This window comes from Cyanistes caeruleus, chromosome Z (genome assembly GCF_971803275.1).
Source record: "Cyanistes caeruleus chromosome Z, bCyaCae1.hap1.1, whole genome shotgun sequence".
Classification (NCBI taxonomy): Eukaryota; Metazoa; Chordata; class Aves; order Passeriformes; family Paridae; genus Cyanistes; species Cyanistes caeruleus.
This window is the reverse complement of record NC_141732.1, coordinates 17,437,459-17,457,799: the sequence shown is the minus strand read 5'-3', so window position 1 is coordinate 17,457,799 and position 20,341 is coordinate 17,437,459. Positions and strand designations below refer to the sequence as shown.

The window sequence follows — 20,341 nt, the reverse complement described above, 5'->3', positions numbered from 1 at the left end:
TAATTTAGTTAAATTAATTTAGTTAATTAGTAAAAGTATCTGGTAACTCTAAGTTTTTATATTCCCTAAAACATAAGTTTTACATAACTTTACATTACTTTTACATAAGTTTAACGTAATTCTGAAAGCAAAGTGAAGACATCACCCAGAATTATAGCCCACACAATAAAATACCTTCCATATAACCACTGAAATCAACCAAATAAAATTGCTTTCTAAAATTCAGGAGGCAACAATATGATCTGCAGAGCTAAACTGTAAGAATTATCTTTAATCACATCTCCAAGTGTTATCACTACATGTGACATTTTGAAAAATACCTGCTAGCTGGAATCATTTAGACTATTAAGAGCATATCAACTGTTGCTTAATTATAATCCATTTCAACTGGAAGACTTTGATTTATAATTTGAAACTATCTGAGCTCTATCTCAATAAAAAATTCTCCAAATCCCATTCTGAATTTCAATTCCACCCAGAAATACTAGAATGGCAAGAAATAAGCCACTTCCTAGCATATGAATGGCTGATCAGAATGAAATCTAAACAGCTCTCTCTGTATTCTCTCATTTGAATGGAGACCATTGATCAAGGAGCTGGACTACATGACCTCTAGAGGTCCTCTCATCCTAACTATTCTTTTTTATTCTGTACTGTGATTTGGCTATTAATGACCAGTTAATTTCTACCCTGATGCAGACCTACTCTACTATCAGCTGTATTTGGGCACTCTATGTTCATAGTTCTCCATACAGCACATCAAAAGTCAGTAAGCACTGGACCAAAAAAACATGAGAGAAGGAAATTTCTGATTGACTAATTTTTTTTTTTTTTTTTGAATAACCACCACCAACTGCACAGAAAGAGAAGCAGTCTACTTACAAGAAACATGGAGTTACAACTTCCATGATTTTATACAGAAATGTGAAAATGTGAGCAACAAATAAAGACAAGGGAAATATTTATGACAATCTTATCATACAGGAGAACTAGCTTCCCATTCCCAAAGTGAATTGAGACTCACTAAGTGCTATGATGACCCATTCCAACAACAAAGTCTGAAAGAAAAAAAAGGAAACATAAAACACCTACCTCCAAACCTCTAAGATAAACAAATACCTGGTTCTTTCTTCAGGTTTATTGAGGAAAAAACCTTAGTACCCTGAGGAAAGGAAAGTCAACTCTGAATACAGAGGACATGTTCTTTTTTTCTTTTTCAAATTATAAAATAGATTCTGAAGAAATTTTTCATATTATTACCAAACTTCTACACTTGCTGAAAAATCACAATTATTTTTAAAAATTCTGTATCTTCTGACAGTATAGCAACTGCTGTTAGCCTGATGGGTTGTGATAGACAAAGAGAGGGCCATCATGCTATGGAACTGACCACAAAGCTGAACTGAGCCTAAAAGCAAATTACAAGAAAAAATTTTGAGTCTCCAGATTTCCACCTGGTGTGCAGGGAAGTCTTGCTGGGAAAGGAAGGGAAAAAGAAAACTTATAGTCTCAGATTAATTTCTAATGTTTCTAATTTATCAGTGACACTTGACTTCCCTGAATAGTTCTCTCTGTCATAGGATGTTACTACACAAAGCTTTGCAAATTTTAGTTAGAAGACTAATGTCTTCTAACATTAGCCATATCAAAAATTATGTTCAACAATGTGACCAAAATAACTTATTTTAGGAAATGTGCCATAATTAATCCTGATTAATTAAAGTTAATTAATAGTTAATCTACTTCATTCCAATTTAGGAAAACCCACTTAATTAATGAATAAATGGCAGCTCATAATTTATTAGATTATTTAAAGCACACTATTTGGTAGTTATCAAACAAGAACACATTCTTAACCTCATGAATTTGTTTCTTTTATTTGAGGAAAACAAGGTACAGCACTTAGGAGAAAGTGTTGACAAGTGGGCATGAAAGAGTATTAGGAAGCAGAATGACAAATCTGAGTTTAGATAACATCCCAACTACATTTGCTCCAGACCAAAAATGCTGAAAATTAAATTACAAGGAATCTATCCATTTATTTTGTTCCATAGAACTTCAATACCATTTAAAAACTGTGTTTCTCTCCCCTTAAATAAATGCAGTAAATTCATCTGATGTTTTGAAAGCATAATATTTTACCATGGTTGAAAGCTAGCTATAATAGCTACAAATACTTAAATTCTTTACCTGTATAGCAGCTCAAAATCAGGATAGTACAAATGAAGTCTTACAAAGCTTTTTTTTTTTTTTAATAGTCTGGTGTCCTCTCAGTGTTTGACTAAAATTCTGTAGTGGTATATCCCATTTTCTAAGGAACAGACCTGCCTAGGATTATGTAGCATGTTAGGGGATCATTGCTACAATTTCTTGTGGGTGATTCTTGTGCAGGATTATGAAATAAACCAAGTGAAGCTACAACCCATTTTCATCACTGACTTACTTCCAAAGCTGGAGTCATATCTCAATGTGTCTGTATCTCAATCAACAGCCCCCAATAACTTTGAATAGTTCGAAAGGGTAATGTGATACAACGTTCAGTGCAAAGTTCAGTCAGGAAAGTAATCTGCTGGAGCAAATGGGAAAGGGGATTCTTTATACTAAAAATTCCTCCAGTTAGTTCCTTTCTTCAAATTTCTATTTATAATTATGCTAGACATTTATACTGTAAACATCACAAATAGTGCAACACTTTATAAACTAGTAAAGTCACAAGTGAGGAACCCATATACAACTCTGAACTAAGTGGGCAAAGTACAAGTGAGAAATAAATACATTTATTTGGTTTTGCTTTAAAAAAATGTTTCCAGTTTTGTAGAGCTATACTAACTAATTAGGCAGTAGGAACAACTGTTATGTTATACAGAGCTAAATGTTAGCAGAATCCTGTAGAATATTGTAACATTTTGAAGATTACAAGTCAGAAATTCAAGATGTTAGGAAAATAAAGTGCTCTTTTTTCCCTTGGATAAATAGACTAGTCTACTGGAATCTGACATTTGTCAAACTCACTAACAACACCTGTGCATCTCAGCATTTCAGACAAAGAATCTTTTGAAGATGCTTTTTCTTGGGGTGAACCTTCATAAGGACACTTGCCAATAAGACTGTTCTGAAAGCTGGAGCATAGGGTGATACATGTCTTTGGGCAGAAAGGTTATATTGGAAAACTGATATGCTGTGAAAGGTCTAAATATAAAAATAAAAAATAAAAATTAAGCCTGAAAGACCCAAAGCTTCAGCAAATGTTGTGAAATATACTATAGTGTGAAAGCTGCCAGCTCTGTGTGTATGGATGAGTGTCACACACCAGCAGGATTTCAGAATAAAAACCTGTGAACAGCTATCTTCAGAGACATCTCATCACATTTTATTATTCTGCAATGTATACTTTCTGGATGTCTAAACCAGACTGAACTTAGTAAGAGTCCATTATAAATCTGCAGGAAAATCTTCCAGGCAACAAGAGAATGAGAATTTGGTGTCACATTCATGACTTCTGCTTCCAGCCAGAGCCAGCCAAGCTCAGACACAGACTCAGTCTGCACCTATTACTGGATTTGTAAGGAGTGACTTATTTTTTGTACTTGTGATAAAAAGAACAGTTTTCCACTCATGCTTCTAAAGTGAAAATCAGCACTTTCTTTATATGTCAGGAATGATCTGTTATTGCAATTAAGAGCAAGTTCACCTTTGATTTTACCCTTTTGCAGTGCTGAGCATACAGGCACAGAGCAAAGACAGAATACAGTCTAAATGTTAAAGCTGCCTAAACTATCTTCATTTTAAACCAATACAAAAACACAACTAAGAACACATTAGAGAGAAACATTTCCTAAAGTTAGATAAGTGTGACCCTTTGATCCCTAATTTTAAAGTAAAGAAATTTATAACACAAAGTTAAAAGTTAGTTGAAAGCTAAACATGATGAAAATCCTTTCATTCAACTTCTCTCTTTCCTTCCATTTCATTCCTTTTCCAGTGAAACCACATTTACACAAGGTTTTAAGAAATCGGTCTGATGTTAATAAAATATATTTTAACAATAATTAGCGTTTACTATCAAATATATCCTGAAAGCTTTTTTTCTTCAAAGGTGGAAAGCTGAGATTCCCAGACTGATAATTATCCTGACAAGATTAGTTGCCATCACATCCGATCTCAGCTAGAAGTTAGTAATAAGCTGCAACATATTAAGGCTAAATATCAGTCTGCATAGAGTTAAAGGCAAGGTACAAGTTTATACAAAATATAAAGATTATATAAGGATATTGTTTTAACTTGTCCCATGTCAAGGACAGGACACTGTATACCACTATAAGTTAGTGACTTGGCAAATATTCAGATGAGGGTTTAGGAACATGTTAAGCACTCATCTACCCAAAACTCTGCTCAAAGGTAAGTGACTGCAAGGATTTTTGACAACCGAACAGCCCAGTTCGGTTGAAGTTAAAGATAGATTTTGATAGAGGTCTGTCTTTTATCTCCCATGAAGACCTTTTGAAAATGCTCATGTAACTGTCTCAAATAGTCTGTAAGTACACTGCTGTATCTTGATCATAGATTATACTCAAGCACAATTTGCAATATTTTAAAAATACTTCAGAAGTAACAGTGAACAGAACAGTGAAGTAGCAAATACTTCCGCAGTAACTATGAGCCAATTTTAATTATGAATTTACATAGAACACACAGGTCTGTAGCTGTACATTTCAGTTATATAATTCTCTATCTGCCTCTCATTTATGTTGTGCTGAGTCATGCACACCTATGAAAGAGGTGGTAGGAAGACAAAAAAAAAGTGTCTGTTAGGTTTAGAGGACTGGTACATCTTCATGGGATGTATTCATATTGTGTGGCTACTTGAGTTCTCTCTTCCCAATTTTTTTTTCACTGTGGAAACACATCAATAAGAAATAAAAGGCCACCTATCCCAAAGCAAAGCTTCAGTTACTGCAGTTATTATTTATTTATCTTTTCTTTTCTCTTTGGTCTCAAAACCACAAATTATTTACTAACTTACTTTCAAGGCTGATTTTTCTGATTTTGAATCTGTATACCATATAGCACAAGAAGCCTAAAAGCTTGAGTGAAGAGGTGCCACTTGACCTTGTATAACACAGTGGAAACATTTGTATGTCCCTTGTTTCCCACCTGCTTCTACATAATGGTGGAAGGCCTGTGCTTGGACTACCTGGAACATGCAGCTCTCTACCACACCACAGACTAGAGCAGTATCCGCCCAAAACTACTGCCAGACACAGTAAAATTCAAGTCTCTGGACACTGCAAGGACCAAGGATAAATACTGGGGGGACCAGGGATAAATACTGGGGGGACCAGGGATAAATACTGGGGGGACCAGGGAAAGGGCTAACACTTTTCATCAGATTATTTATCCTTTGAGTGGAACAGACATTTTGTATCCCTGAGTAAATGAGATGCTAGGTGCTTTGACTCAATTCTGTTTGTTTACTTACAGACAATCTTTAGACTTTGAATTCCTGCGCTTTCCAAGCTACTTCTTGCCAGCTAATCCACAATTATTGACTAAGGGAAGATTCCTATCCCATTTCACTGTGAAGTTAAAAAATGTAGTTAATTATCTCCTGTACGCTTTCTCCCATCTCTGGTCTCTGAGACCCACATAAAATTCTACTATTGCCAGCAAATGTTTCAACTATAGAAGTTAATTTCTAATGATGCACATGCCTTAGTTGCATAATTGATTTCTTAGTACTTAGTTGATTTCTACTTGTTCATCTACCTTTGCCCAAACACAATCTGGTTGGTTTTTTTTTTTGGTATATGAACATATAAATTATATACTTCTAGTTTCTCCCTCTGGCTAATACATACCCCAAACTCTTGGTCAATCATTTCACTGATTATTCACTGTCAATCCAAGCCATCCCTAATGTTAATTTAAGGTTTTCATGATAATTTTTCAGGATCTAACCAGATCTACACTAATATTAGTGTATTTCAAATTATATTTTAAAAAGATTGACATATCTTAAAAATAAAAAGAAAATGTTAAAAAGTCTGTCATGTTATAATCTGTTTCTTTAATTTTTATGAATCTCTGTAATGTCATTTTCAAAAGGCACTTTCTATAGTAAGAGGAAAAATGACCATGGGACCAAAATCAGACCTACCAGCATATAAAAGTCAATCACAGCCTACTGACTAAACTATCAAAAATCATTTAAGCATTAAGCATTATTAAATTAAGCATTATTAAAAAACATTTAATCATAGCTAACCACAATAATTAGTAAGCTGGTATGTATGAAAATAATATTCAGTTATTTTCAAAAACAATCAGATCTGCAGTACACTTTAAACTTGCCATATGAATCTGTCAAGATCAGGCTCTGGTTTCATGTGTACAAACAATCAAATTAAGTCCTTAAAAGGACTTGTTAATCTACTGCATATGAAACATTAGCTGCCTTGAAATTATGAAGTAGCTCATGGGTGAACTGTCAAAACTGGAGGAAAAAAAGACCCCCTTAAAACTTTCCTGCATGTGGAAGCAAGTGAAGTGATAGTGCTGGAGAAAGAACATAACTTAAAGATTCAATGGTTAGTATAATTTTAATAAGCTGTAAAGGAAAACTAAGTGCTATTTTTCATAAAACCCTATAGATTTTTTCCTCTGAAAGATAAGCTAGATTAAGAATGTTTTAGAAACTTCATATTAACACAGCACAGCTGTTGCTATGGCCTGAATTTATGAGGTACAGCAACTCCTCATCAAGGCAGGTCTAAGGAAAGCCTTCAGAAGGGAAAAGAGCAACAGGAGGTTTACTAATTAGGAGAAGTAATGGATAACTACTTTTTTATTAAAGCAGAATGGCACACAGGAGAGGACAGAACAAAGGCAGATGAAGAAAGGAGGCAGAAAACAGGAGAAAGAGTTGAAAAACTACAATGAAGCAGGAAATAGAGAGAGGCAGCAGTATAACCTGCTTCACAGTAAGACACCAAGAACAGCAGTGAATAGGCAACCTGGGAATGTTTCTATCTGTTCCTCTGTGTGTGTGGTCCCCAACTGCTTGTGATGTTGGGAAAAAATGGAGTATAATAAAAAAGAGCTGGAAGGCATTAGCTGATAGAAATCTCATATTCTTATCTTTAAAGTGATAAACAGAACATTTGACTGTTTGTAGTGAGGACAGGAGGTGTGAGGTAATGTAGCAGCATTCTAACATATGTTATAGCATTGCTCATATATCTGAATTTTGGCAAACCCTAGGAGATAATCTATAAAAAAAACTAACAGCTTGTGTATAACACTACATGGGGCTTAACATGAGAAAAATGAACAAGGATGACAGAAGTAAAATCCCTACAAGTACCGAACATAAAAATATATGGTTACTTCCATAGTCCTAAATTATTAGTGAAAGACCAAAATCCTTTGCTGACAGATGAAAACAAGTAACATAAATTGAATATTTCCAATTGATTTCTTACACTTATTTACCTGGTCATGACAACTACCCTCTCTTCATAGGATATAGGTTTTTCAGCTGCTTCTACATCTCCACACTCCCTAGACTGAGACCACAAAGATAAACCCTTAGAGCATTTCCAGAGCCTTTCATTTTTGTCTGAGCTTTAGCTCTAAGTATCTGCAGTATCAGCATCATCATATCAAATCTCTTGGAGCCGTGGCAACTTGGCACTTGATGGGACTCACAGGCAAATTGACTCCCTCTGCTGGAAAGAAGGGAAATATTCTGCAATAAGGGTTCTATGAGTAGCCTGCTGCTCTCAAGAAATCCGGGTAATCAGGTAATGATCTGCTGTTGTTTTATGGTAGCGGTCCTTACTCATTGTTTAATTGTGCCTAATATATATTCTAATGATTGGGTACTCCACTTCTCCAGGTATGGATTTCTTGACTCCCAGATTCTGAAGGATGTCACACACCTTACCTTATCCAACACCTGAGGACACCTGATTGTCTGTGTGTCTGTCTATCTACCTATTTATCTATCTATTTTAATATGTCTTCATATATACATACATGTATACAACTAATAAAGTCATTGAAATCTTGATATAGCTAACAATCTCTTATATTAAAAATCTCTGATTAGCTCCAGCTTTGACTGATTCTTCCTGGATATTACAAACTCAAAAACAGAAACTTAGAGTAATAGGTATTAGCCCACAAATCCTCATTGATTGTAAAATGTATTACTTTCCTATAAAATCATTCAATTTATGCTAGTCCACTCTGAAATTGTCTTTTATTTAAAACAAATTCCCAAGTAGTTCTACCTATGATTAGATTGAAACTGCTTCTGAAAGAAGCTGTTCAAACTGTGCTCTGACTTGGTGGGAATTACTGAAATCAGCTAGTTAATAAATAAATAAGTCAGTTTGAAAGTAATAAAATAGTCCCTGGAGAAAAGGATTAGGTCCTAATTCTTGTGGTAACACAGGAAACAGGCAAGACTCCAGAAATCTCTGCCTGCTGTATTACAGGGGACCGCGTTTTCAGCAGGACTAGGCAACAGACATCGTATCCCCTGGAACAGCATGACTGTTACAAAGTAAATAAAATTTATTTTCTGTGATCATGCAGATGTTATGCAGGGAACTAGTGAAAGCAGCTTACCCAGAGGAACACTTTACTGACACACCTTTCCTTTCTGACATACCAAACAAATGTCTCAACTAGCTGTGCGTTCCAATACTCCAATAGAAGTGAAAATCTCTTCCACTTCTCATTCTTAGTGACATCTGTAGAATCTTTCCTTCTATAAATGAGAAATGTTAGACTTTTATTATCCCAAAGAGAGGAATACTGACATCAAGGGTGGAAGAAGGCTACATACCACTCATAACTCTTACTGGACTATTTCACATCACGAAATAACAGAACAAAACACATTATCATGGAAATCAAATTTCTAATATGTGCACCAATTCTGGATCACTGTACAGTTATTTTCTGTTTCCTGTGTGCCCTCTCAAATCTTACAAGTAAGCACTGTTCATATCTCATCAGCATTATTTGCTGCTGTCAGGTTACAGCAAGGAAATCTCAGGTCTAGTTTTCTTCAAAGAGAAATTCCCTCACTTTGGGAAACTGGGCTCTAACTTTAAAGTAATGCATAAAAATATTTGTTGTTTCCTATTCCATATAGTGAATGTGTGTATATGAAGTTTCACATTTCATATAGACCTGGTGTTTAGCAGAACTCTGCACCTCCCAGCTTCTTCAGAAACAATCCTTCACCTAGGATATCCCAGCAGCTGACTAAAAGGCTCAGGCTTACCTTAAGGGAAAACCGAATTAAAATCAAAACTTTTCTCTACTGCCAGGAGAGAGGCAGGCACTCAGTCACTCATTGTCACGAGTTGCCTCTGTGGTGGATGCTACAGAGAATCACCCCAGACACCTCATTTTGCACCTCACTTTGCAAGCTCCCCCTATCCAGGTTATATATGTCAATTTCTTTTGGGCTTGATTATGTGTAGGGGAAAATCAGAATTTCCTTATTTTGGAAGAGAAAAGTTAAGATTAAAACAGTACAGCAGAAGCACCATTTCACTATTTCTGTAAAGGTTTCACTTTTATAGGATGGCAGAAGCTAAAGGCTCTATTATTGATCATTCATTCATTCATTCATTCATTTTTCATATCTTGCTCCTTCATCATTTCTTGGAGATTTTATCACATCTTTAAAATTTATCTTCTGGCAGAATTGTCTGAAAGACAATCTGAAAAGAAAGAAAATCTGAAAAAGTCCAAATAATAAACCAACAATTCTACCAAGGCTGCAGTTAAAATTTTTAATAAGATTCTTAAAAAAGACGATGGTATGCACTATTGCTTCTTGAGAAATGCAACTGACACGTATGTTTGTATTTCTGCTCAGTCTGAATAACACAATTTTCAAATCTTTAGAGTAAGTGTAATTCTTCATCATGCATTTCCATCAAAGTCAGTGGTAGGATCAACTTGGCCTGGCAGTTTGGTAGTTATTGCAGTGACAGGCAGTGCTAAGTGCATCACAGCAGTGTACAAGAAGCTTAAGGACAGGATGAATCAGAAAACATTAAATTTTTGTTTGCAAAAACACAGTTTCCCCTATGCCTTTTTTTTTTTTATTTGACCACTAGACGTTAAATTTGCTTTGCTGCCCATAAGAATAAAAGGCCATTTGTACACAGTAATTGCTGTAGACAGATTGTGAATGTTCAATTCTTTTCCAGAGAATTTGCTACTGCATATAGGCAAAGCAGCTCAACATGCACTCACAAAAAGTCTAAATGGAGAATTTAGCATACATTCATGTCATTTATAATGCTCAGCATGTACTGTGGAAATGGCCCCTGAAATTTAATGTGGACAAGTTGCATCAAGCTGAGTATACACAAACAAGCCATATATAAAGTGCTTATTCATGCATTCTGTCTGGGAATTCTCAGGCAAAGCATGGTAGCTGTAACAATGGCTCCTATTAAGATTGTAATCTAGGTTTATAGCTCTGAAAAGAAGAATTTTATTAACTAGTATGACAGTATAGAGACATTCTGAAGTATGCTCTCATATTACTTGAATTTTATTGAATACTTAAAAATTCACCTAAATTAACTCCAAAAATGAAAATCTCAGCCCAGCAATTTTTTCTTTCATGCATTTAGGGTATTGCTACACAAACTGATGCTTGAAAGGAATAAAATACATTTTACAAATATCTAGGCCTTTTTGTTTTTCCAGTGAGCTCCACCAAACACATGGTGAAACATCCACTCTTGAATACTTTATAAGTGCTCCATTAATGGAGGCAGCCCCGGACCAAGAATGAAATGAAATGAAGGTTGAATGTTGTGAATCACCATTCCCCATCACTGACAGAGAAATGAACCATTGTGAGCAACTACAGAGCAGGCACAGCCTTGCAACAGCAGGTTTCTGAGCAATGTGCTGGAAAGATTTGACTGCCATCTACAGACACGAGTAACTAGTGCACTCACTGGTAGCAATTTGAAAAGAACCCCAAAACTATAAACCTTATAAACGTCCAGTGTAGATATTAGACAAAACCTAATTATGTATGTATGTACAAAACAGTGGAGCTACCTGAAAAAGCTTCCCAGTTGGTTTTTATGTTGTTGGGTTTTTTTGGTTTGCTTTGGTTTTTTTCCTCATAAACACACAGAGAAAAGCGAGCTTCTTCATTCTCTAGAGTGGCTTGAGAGTTAATAGCTACAAATCCAGTGTCTAGTAGTGCCTAAAGATTAGTAGCTAGAAATGGAAAATACTAACATTTTCCTTGTATTTAAAGTATTAATTATTAAGTGCTGATTTTTACATAGTAAGTTCTTAGTTAAAACTGTCTTAAATACTTGTCATACAGAGTCATCATTCGTTTGCAAACCCACAAAATTTTCAATTACATAGTGAATTTCTAATCATATGTACAGTGACCAAATGCTTGTATGTGGGTACAGCTGTACCTACATCATCTACACGGAGTTTTCTGTTACATTTTGGCTACCTGATCAAGCTAGTTCACAACAGGCCAACATATCACAAAATCAGGAACTGCACAAAGATTTTCTTTCAGCTGTTCAGAACAGCTAGCTAGTAGTTCAGCTCCCCCTCGTTGAACACCCTCTTTTCACTCCTACTTAAAACCACTTTACTTTATCTGACAGCTGCTGCTGCCAAACTGTCTTTAATTCCTATCCAAACTATCTCAATAGCTAAGTAGTTACCCTGCTAAAATCCTCTTGCAAAAATTTTGTTCTAAACTTTCAAAATCATTGCACAGCAAAAGGAAAAGAGATCAGGAGAGCCATGTATTTAAAGGATTGAGGATGAATGACACAATTACTTACAACCATACAAATTATACTTCTGTAATTAAAATTATTTACACATCACACAGAACTGTTCTCCAGAATTATTCTTCAGAGATCAAAATTAAATATAAACCTTAATATGCAGGATATTTAAACAAAAAAACAGGTCACAGTTAGAAAAGCCTGTAGGCCCAAACAGAAGAAAACTTTCAGAAGTTAGAATTGATCACAACATTGCACACATGAGACTGTCTTCTCATTGTTGTATCATCCATCAGTTTTCATTAAATATTTTCAGACAGTGTGTAATTTCACTTGAATTCCCAACACATATGAATATGTGGATTAATTGGATTTGAATACTGGACTAATTTTAGTGTCATATGTTGAAACTTAACACTTTCAAAAAACATTTACACGGAAGAAGGTCTGTTTAGACATGGCCATTAAAGTGAAGAAAAGGAAATCAAACATGTACTTACTCTACATTTTGAAACTTGAGCCTTTTTTCTTACCTGAGTACCCAAACAAGCAACCATCATGTGAGTGAGAAGTTTAGCTGCAAACATGGCACACCTGGTGCAGAAAAGGTGGGAGATGATAGCCAAAGTGAAACCTACAGAAAAAGGACAATGAAAATAGGAAAAAAAAAAAAAAGGAATATGTAAGCTTAAACTAATAAACTCTTCTATTCTATCATTCAGCAGGTGTTTCTCAAAGGTGCAGATTACCTAAAAAAAAAAACAACCAACCAACCTTAGAGAAAGAGTATGTTCATTTTGATTCACAATGGGATCATTCATGAGTTTATTTCAAGTACTAACATATATTTAATGTCCCCATAGGAGTTGAAATTATTTCATAATGTAAACAAGCAATTTTTGAAAAGCATTTTTGTGTCACTTTCTGCATGATATGGATGATTATCATAATAGCTACATACAAAGCAAGGGTAACTGTTCAGTATCCACATTAGTGCATCCAAAAATTTTTTTAAATTACATAAGAAGTTCTAAGTTACATAAAAAATGCCTCCTGTTGTGTAGCACTATTTTAGCAAATAGTTATAACCTTCTAAATGCCAATCTCCCATTTCATCTGTGTTGAGCACAAAAATTTGTTGTAGCAGTACTCAGGAGAAACAACACCACTTTTTATTTCACTTATTAATTGTAAACATGAACAGAACACAAATGGTAGGCCCTTTCCTACCAGCATGTAGTTCCTGGTAAAAGGATTCTAGGAAAGTTATGGCACCAAGGAAAACACAACTAAATCTCAGAGTTAATTAGAGTTAATTGTGCATTCTCACACTGTAGTCAGGGCAGGAATTTAGGTAATCAAGGCAGATCTTTTATGTTGGTCTTGAGACTGACTATTTGTTCAATTAGCAGGATTTGTAAGATTTGAGTGAAATAAATAATTGCTGAAAGTATTATTTCTAAGTATTCCAATATTACTTATTGATATTTATATGACTATCTACATGATCTCTCTTTTTTCTTTCTTTTTTATATTCTTCAGAGCTAGATGGAAATGTCAAGATAAATGAACAATATCCTTATCACTCTTAAAAATAAAACTATTTGTTTTTTAAAATATTCATTTAAATCCAGTAAACTGTATCATCACACAAGCAAGCATCTTCAACCAGTCAAAAAATCTGAAAGGATTGGAAAGTATTTGCCTCAAGTTCAAAGTAACCCCCCAACTTTCATTTTTAAAACACAGTTTTATGACATATGACTACAGTAAAGGACTAGTTCTGAGCAATTATCTACATCTGTATTGCTTCCAATTCAGCAAAATGTTTTCTTAGCTTTGCAAATTTTTTTCTTCAGTTTCTATAGCATTTTGAATTTTACAGTATTTTTTTCCACCAACTTACTTGTTTTTCCTTTGTAATCCAGTAACCGTACCTTAAAATACACTTATTTTTATGTGCTAAAATCTTCTTTTTTATTTTTAAATATAACCATCAATTTGTGTATAACAGGTAAAAAACCTGAGTGGTTTCTTCTGTTTCTTTGTCTTTCTTTTCCTTGTCTGACATTTTAAAAAAATTAAGGAGCCTAGATTTAACCTGTTAGGGCAGTTTGCTTAGAAGGGACAAATACATGATTAAGCTTCTTGTATGATTTTTGTTACTCATATAGTGATGATCTAATATAGAAGTCATTAGCCTCACAAAGAGCACACCCAGACCCCCATTTAAGAGGGTTAGTCAAGAATTGCATTTAGCATGTTTTCTTAATAAGCCCATTACTCTTAGTGCCTATAAATGCAGGAGTTCATTTCCAACCTAAATAATTCTATGGTTCTAAGAAAAATTTACTATAAATTGTGGTTGCTCAATATAATAGGAACCCAGGGGCAATATGAAGGGCTCTTTCAGAAGCCAAGTTGAGTTTAGAATTTAGATCCCCTGTTTCCTGTTTGGCATTTTGGGACTTACGCTGTTGAGGCTGCTGTTGAAGAGAGTCATGTTCCTTATAGGTTAAACTCCCAGGATTTTCTCCCTCGATCTTGGCCAGCAGTTGGGCAGAAGAGTGTAATGGAATCCATCTCTCCTGAGTTATCACTTCTGAGTGTAAATTCCAGCTAAGTTTATCAAAGAAATTTGACAAAGAGGATGACTGTACTGCTTCTAGCAGCACAGATGATTTTAGGATTTTTAAGTTTCTTCCCCCAAATGAATGATATGTTATCTCTTTTCAATCAAGCATCTCAAGAAACAGCCAATCAGACAAGTAAGGGGTGTGCCACATGTAGTAGATTTAAATGGCCCTAGGGAGATTGTTGACCCAGACCAGGCAAACAGGGGCATGGCACAGCAGTTTGGACAGAAGGGGTGCAGCTCCTCTCCTGGCTCCTGATGGTGGGTTGTATATTAGATGAGTGTTTTGGTTGGGTTTTTTGGGGTTTTTTTCCCCCACTGACTTGACTAGATCCAGCAACAGTTTACAAATGGTCAAAAGCCATTGCTGCTGCTGCCGTCGGAAGTGTGCTAAGGCAAACAGAGGCCCCAGGAAGGACACAGCTCTCCAGACCCCTGGCTGCAGGGAGTGTCTGAGCCTGGGGGAGTACCAGAGGACAGTGCAAAAGGCACCTGTGTGTGGTGTGAGCAGGTGAATGATCTACTCTGTCTGGTGGCAGGGCTTAAGCAAGAAGTGGAAAGGCTAAGGAGTCATAGGGAGAGCAAAAGAGAAATGGGCTGGTGGAGCTACAGCCTTGCAACCCTGAGAGGAGCTCGGCAGGAGTCAGAGGAGCCCTGCTCCTTTTACCATCAGGCAGCAGGAGGACACCTAGCAGATGGGGAGAATGGAAATGGGTACCTACTTGGAGAGGTAGCAAAATTCCCTCCGGACCCCCATCACCTTCCCGGGTGATTAAGCCCTCACAGAATAAGCACAAGGCCCTGGGTCCAGAGGCTCAGGCAGATGACAGTAAACAAAGAAATCTGTCTAGAGAGTCTCCCAGGTGCACTTGTCTGTCAGATGGATCACAACCTCAGGAAATAAAGAATAAAAGAAGGGTAGCTGTAGTAGGTCACTCTCTTCTGAGTGGAACTGACTCCTCTATGTCAACAAGACCCATCCCACAGGGAAGTCTGCTGCCCTCCTGGGGCCCACGTATGGGATATCAGCCCCCTGATTATTACCCACTACTGCTTGTCCAGATTGGCAGTGATGATGTTGACACAAAGGGTACAGGGTCACTAAAAAGGACATCAGGGCTCTGGGTTGGTGGGTTGGATGGTTGGTTGGTTGGTTGGTGGGGCAGGAGCACAGGTGTGGTTCTGTTAGTTCCTTCAGGAGCAGGGATGAATGATAAAAGGAATAGGAAAACCCACATTACCAATGAGTAGCTTAAGGGCTGGTTCCATCAAAAGAATTTTGGTTTTTCTGCCGTGGGCAATTTTTATAGCACCGGGCCTGCTTGAGTCAGGTTCCATCTGTCTAACAAGGGCAAAAGGATTCCAGCCCATGAGTTGGCAGGGCTGGTTGAGAAGCTTTAAACCAGGTGTGAAGGGGGAAGGGGATGAAACCAGGCACTCCAGAGATGAGCCCAAGGGTGGTAAGCCAAAGTCAGGGGTGAAATCAGCAGCCCAGCTGAAGTGCACGTACACGGATGCACACAGTGTGGGTGACAAGGAGCAGCAGGAAGCCATGGCACAGCAGGAAAGCGATGACATTGTCACCATCACAGAAACGTGGAGGGATGACTCGCAGGACTGGAGCACTGCACTGGACAGCTACAAGCTCTTCAAGAGACTTGAAGCTCTTTAGAAGACAGCTACAAGCTACAAGAGACTGGAGAGGGAGAAGACTTGGAGGGGTGGCTCTATATGTCAGGGAAGCTCTGGACACCATGGAACTTGAGATTAATGACAAGAAGATCAAGTGCCATGGGTAAGAATCAGGGAAAGCTGACATCCTGGTGGGAGTCTCTGATAGACCAGCCAACCAGGATGAGGAGATTATTGTATAAGCAGCTGGAGGATGTTTCAAGATCACCAACTCTTGCTCTTGTAGGAGATTTAACCTGCCAGACATCTTCTGGGAGCTCAACACAGTGGAAAAGAGGCATTCTAGGAGGTTCTTGGAGTGTATGGAGGAGAGCTTCTTGTCACAGCTGGTGACTGAGCCTGCCAGGGGTGGGGCTGTGCTAGACCTGCTGTTTGCAAACAGAGAGGAGCTGGTGGGAGATGTGGTGGTCAGAGGCCTCTGGGGCACAGTGACCATGAAATAACAGAGTTCTTAATATTTGATGAAACAAGGATATTGAAACTTCAATAAAACTTCTACACTAGTCTTCCAGAGGGTGGGATTCAGCATGCTGTTTTGGAGCATACCTTGGGAAACAGCCCTCAAAAGCAAAGGGATCCAGGAAAGTGGACATACTTCAAGAAAGAAATCTTGAAGGCACAGGAGCAGGCTGTCCCTACGTGACAAAATATGAGCCAGTAGGGACTGGGACAGGCTGCCTGGGGAGGTGGTGGAATCACCACCCTTGGAGGTGTTTAAGAAAAGACTGGATGTGGCACTCAGTGCCATGGTCTAGTTGGTAAGGTGGTGTTAGGTCTTAGGTTGGACTCAATGATCTCAAAAATCTTTTCCAACCTAGTTGATTCTGTGATATTTCTCTGCTTGATATTTTTTTTGCAGTGGCAAAATTTGTCAGTGTGCAAATACCAGACAAGATGGCACCTTTAGTAACATGAAGTTAGTTAACATTCATTCAATATTCCACTAAATAAAAAGATTGCCATCAGCTACCAAAAATGTTAATAATCAGTTTTACTGGTCACCAGTTATTATTAGTGAGAAAACTGTCATAAATGAACTGACCTGAAATGCAGATGAATCCAGAAGAAAAAAAAGCCTCGTTGTATGAAGACAAATTATCTGTTTGGGCATAAACTGCATAAATAGACATATGAGAACAGGAGCATTCCACATAATCTGATGTGTCATCAACCACTTTGCAGAACCCACTATCAGACAGCCAGCTGCAAAACAACAATTTCACAAAGTTGGAAATGGACTTGTGTAATTCACATGGTAAGCAGACTTAAAAAAATTTGTTGTATTCCTGGAATATCAACTTCCCTAAACTGTTGCAGAGTTGTTTTCTTCATCTTTCAATCTTTCATATGCAGTGTCCAGAATACCACATTTACATGAGATTAAAATGTTGCTCTTTTATGGTTTTTGGTTGTTTTTTAATCTTTGTAAATATATTAAAATTAACCTTGTTTTCATTAGAGAATTTTTGTGGCCATATTTTTAAAATTTCTGCTAGATTTCTAAGTCTGTCTGGCTTTTCAAAGAGTTTGTTACTTAACTTACTTACTTGTTACTTAACTTTCCTTAATAACCTTACCCCACTACTGAGAACATTTTACACTGTTCTTTGTTGGCTTGAAATTAATATTCAGGGTTTTTTTTGTTTTGGGTTTTTTGTTTTGGTTTGGTTGTTGCTGGTTTTTTTTGGTTGTTTTTTGGTTGTTTTTTTGTTTTGGTTTGTTTTTTTGCTTTTGTTGTTTTAGGGTTTTTTTTTGAGTATTGCTGAAGTGGTTTGGAAAAAGGATAAGGCATACCACAGGTGATATCCTTAGCCATTTCTACTGAAAATTGTGCCTAGATAAAAGGAGAGCATACAGGTAAATTGCAGATGCACTGCATCTCCTCCTTAAGAGAAACAGTTAAGCAGGCTGATATCATCTAGTTGTTCTAATGAAATTGAATCTAAACCAACTAGACTTCAAATGGAAACAGAACATAATTATCTCCAAATCATTAACACATTCATTGATGCAATTCTGGGATTTATCGACTGTCACTGTAACTTCATGCATCATTATACAATCTAAATGATATTTTGATGAAAAAAGGGGAGAAGTCTGAGAAATATCTGAGCTAGAATAACTACTCATTTTATTATAAGAAAAGTTTTATGTACCGTTAAAATGGCCAGAAAAATTAAGGAAAAAAACCATGAAATGGAACTATTTTATACTTACAAATTATTTTATTTGACCTATCTCATTTTACACAGATATACAGATTCCTGGTAGAAAATGGAAAACTAAATACAATAATAAAATAACCTTTCAGCAGCTTGATTCCAAAGCAGACATAGAGACTTCCGTGGAACAATCCGACTTCCTTCAGCATAAATACGATAAATTACTTCATTGCTATCTTTCAAAGGTTGTGAACTCCGACCCTTCAAGCTCATTGAAAAAACCTGAAAAACCATGTATAATGTAAAGATATATTTAGTATTAAGATTCAACACAGTTTTAATCGGAGTTTTAATCGGAGAGGACCATAAACATGTTCATATTATATTAAATACATTTATTATGTTTTAAGTAATATCTAGATTAAAAACAAATTCTTGGAAAAGAAAAATGCATTATATTCAAACCTTGTTCTTCAGGGCAAGCTCTTTATCTCCAGTAAGGAACCACTGCTGGCTGCTGTATTCTGTGAACTGCACGGATTCACAGTTCTCCTCCTGGGAAGATGATAATACTACAGACACCTCTAGTAGATGTTCAGGTACTTGAATGGAATCCCCATCTTTTCCATTAAATTTATGTCCATTTATTTGCTGAGGAAACCAGCTGTGAGCCATTATTGCAATATATGGGCAGCTGTCAAGGATATTTTTGCCTCTGTGGAAATGGAAAAGCAATAGGGCTGGTAAGTGGGACGAAGCTTCACTATACACTGCATAATGAGTCTAAAAGGTATTTGTGATTTGTTCTACTTTATTAATTCATCATTTTTAGGCTTGTGATATTTAATTGGCACACTGTTTCAGCTTCTGTGCGAAAAAAAAAAAGGTCTGAATTTTTACATATTTCAGCTTCTCCATTTCCTCGCTGGGATTAGCTCCTTATGATCTGCAACTAAATCCTATCCATAGTGAACTAAGTTGTCAAAACGCTCATCTTTACAACTTGATGTAGAACTGAGTCTAAAAAGCAGGAGAGGAATTCAATGGATGATGTTGTTTTGGTTTGGTTTTTTTGTTGTTTTTTTTTTCCCCAACAGATGATGCAAAAAACACTTGGAATAAAGAATTTGAACTTTTAAGTTCTAAACACTGAACACGTATTCCACCACCAGCTGCTTAATAGATCCTCAGTGGGAGAAACACAGTGTTTAAAACCATCTGTCTCATAAAAAAGAATAATCTCTTTCTTCAGTCACCTATTTCCCCTGCCCATTAGCCTGATGAGGGTATTATGCCCTTGGAGACAAAACTAGCAATTTGAAACTATGAGTAGCTTTAAAAATTTTTAAATGTTCAAGTGTGCAAAACCAAGAACATATAAATTCCAAAATACCAGTAGAAATTTTGGGTTCTAATCTTCATCTAAGGCTTAGAACACAGCTCTGCATCATACAATTACATATTATTTTCTCAGCAAGAACAAGGAATATTTTTCCAGCCAATATTTGAGCTGAAGGTGGGTCAATACATACCAGATCTCCTGACTCATGTTCCCACATATACCCCTACAAAAGTAACAGTTATGTGCGACACCCAATCTTACAAAGGACGATATATTGGCACTATGACACAGTGCTTTGTAAGACCATGACACCATGACAACACATTCACATATGGGTAACATACTAGATAGAAGACAAGTCCCTTTTCTGAAAATACAATTTACATTTTCTGTATTGGTAAGTTGTCATGTATTTGCAAAATATATTATGAATTCAAGCTTACTAACCTTTCTCCTGGTGATCCACACTTTATCCCAGTCAACAGAGAAAAAGCAAACTTCTCAGTCACCTCAGCAAGCAGGCTGTATCCTTGTGTGTCCTCACGTTTTGGGCTAGCCAGAGCACAGAGTATCTCATAGAAAAGACTTCTGCTTTTATCAGTGAGTAACAGTTTTTCACCTACACCTGTAACCTAATGAGAGAAGAAACCAAGCAACGTTTTACACAAAGGAATCTGCATGTAACACTTCCTTA

At 36.6% G+C, this 20,341-nt stretch overlaps 1 protein-coding gene across 1 annotated transcript in view; it reads right to left on the bottom strand.

The window, feature by feature from the left end:
- The window catches only part of ADGRV1 (adhesion G protein-coupled receptor V1), a 269,547-nt gene that overhangs the window by 115,556 nt on the left and 133,650 nt on the right, over nt 1-20,341 (bottom strand). The window contains exons 84-88 of the mRNA XM_086866622.1: nt 20,095-20,279; nt 18,771-19,020; nt 18,448-18,587; nt 17,186-17,346; nt 12,350-12,450 (exon numbers count right to left, since the gene is read on the bottom strand). Of these exons, the coding sequence (XP_086722748.1) occupies nt 12,350-12,450; nt 17,186-17,346; nt 18,448-18,587; nt 18,771-19,020; nt 20,095-20,279 (837 nt within the window). The remainder of the gene's footprint in view (nt 1-12,349; nt 12,451-17,185; nt 17,347-18,447; nt 18,588-18,770; nt 19,021-20,094; nt 20,280-20,341) is intronic.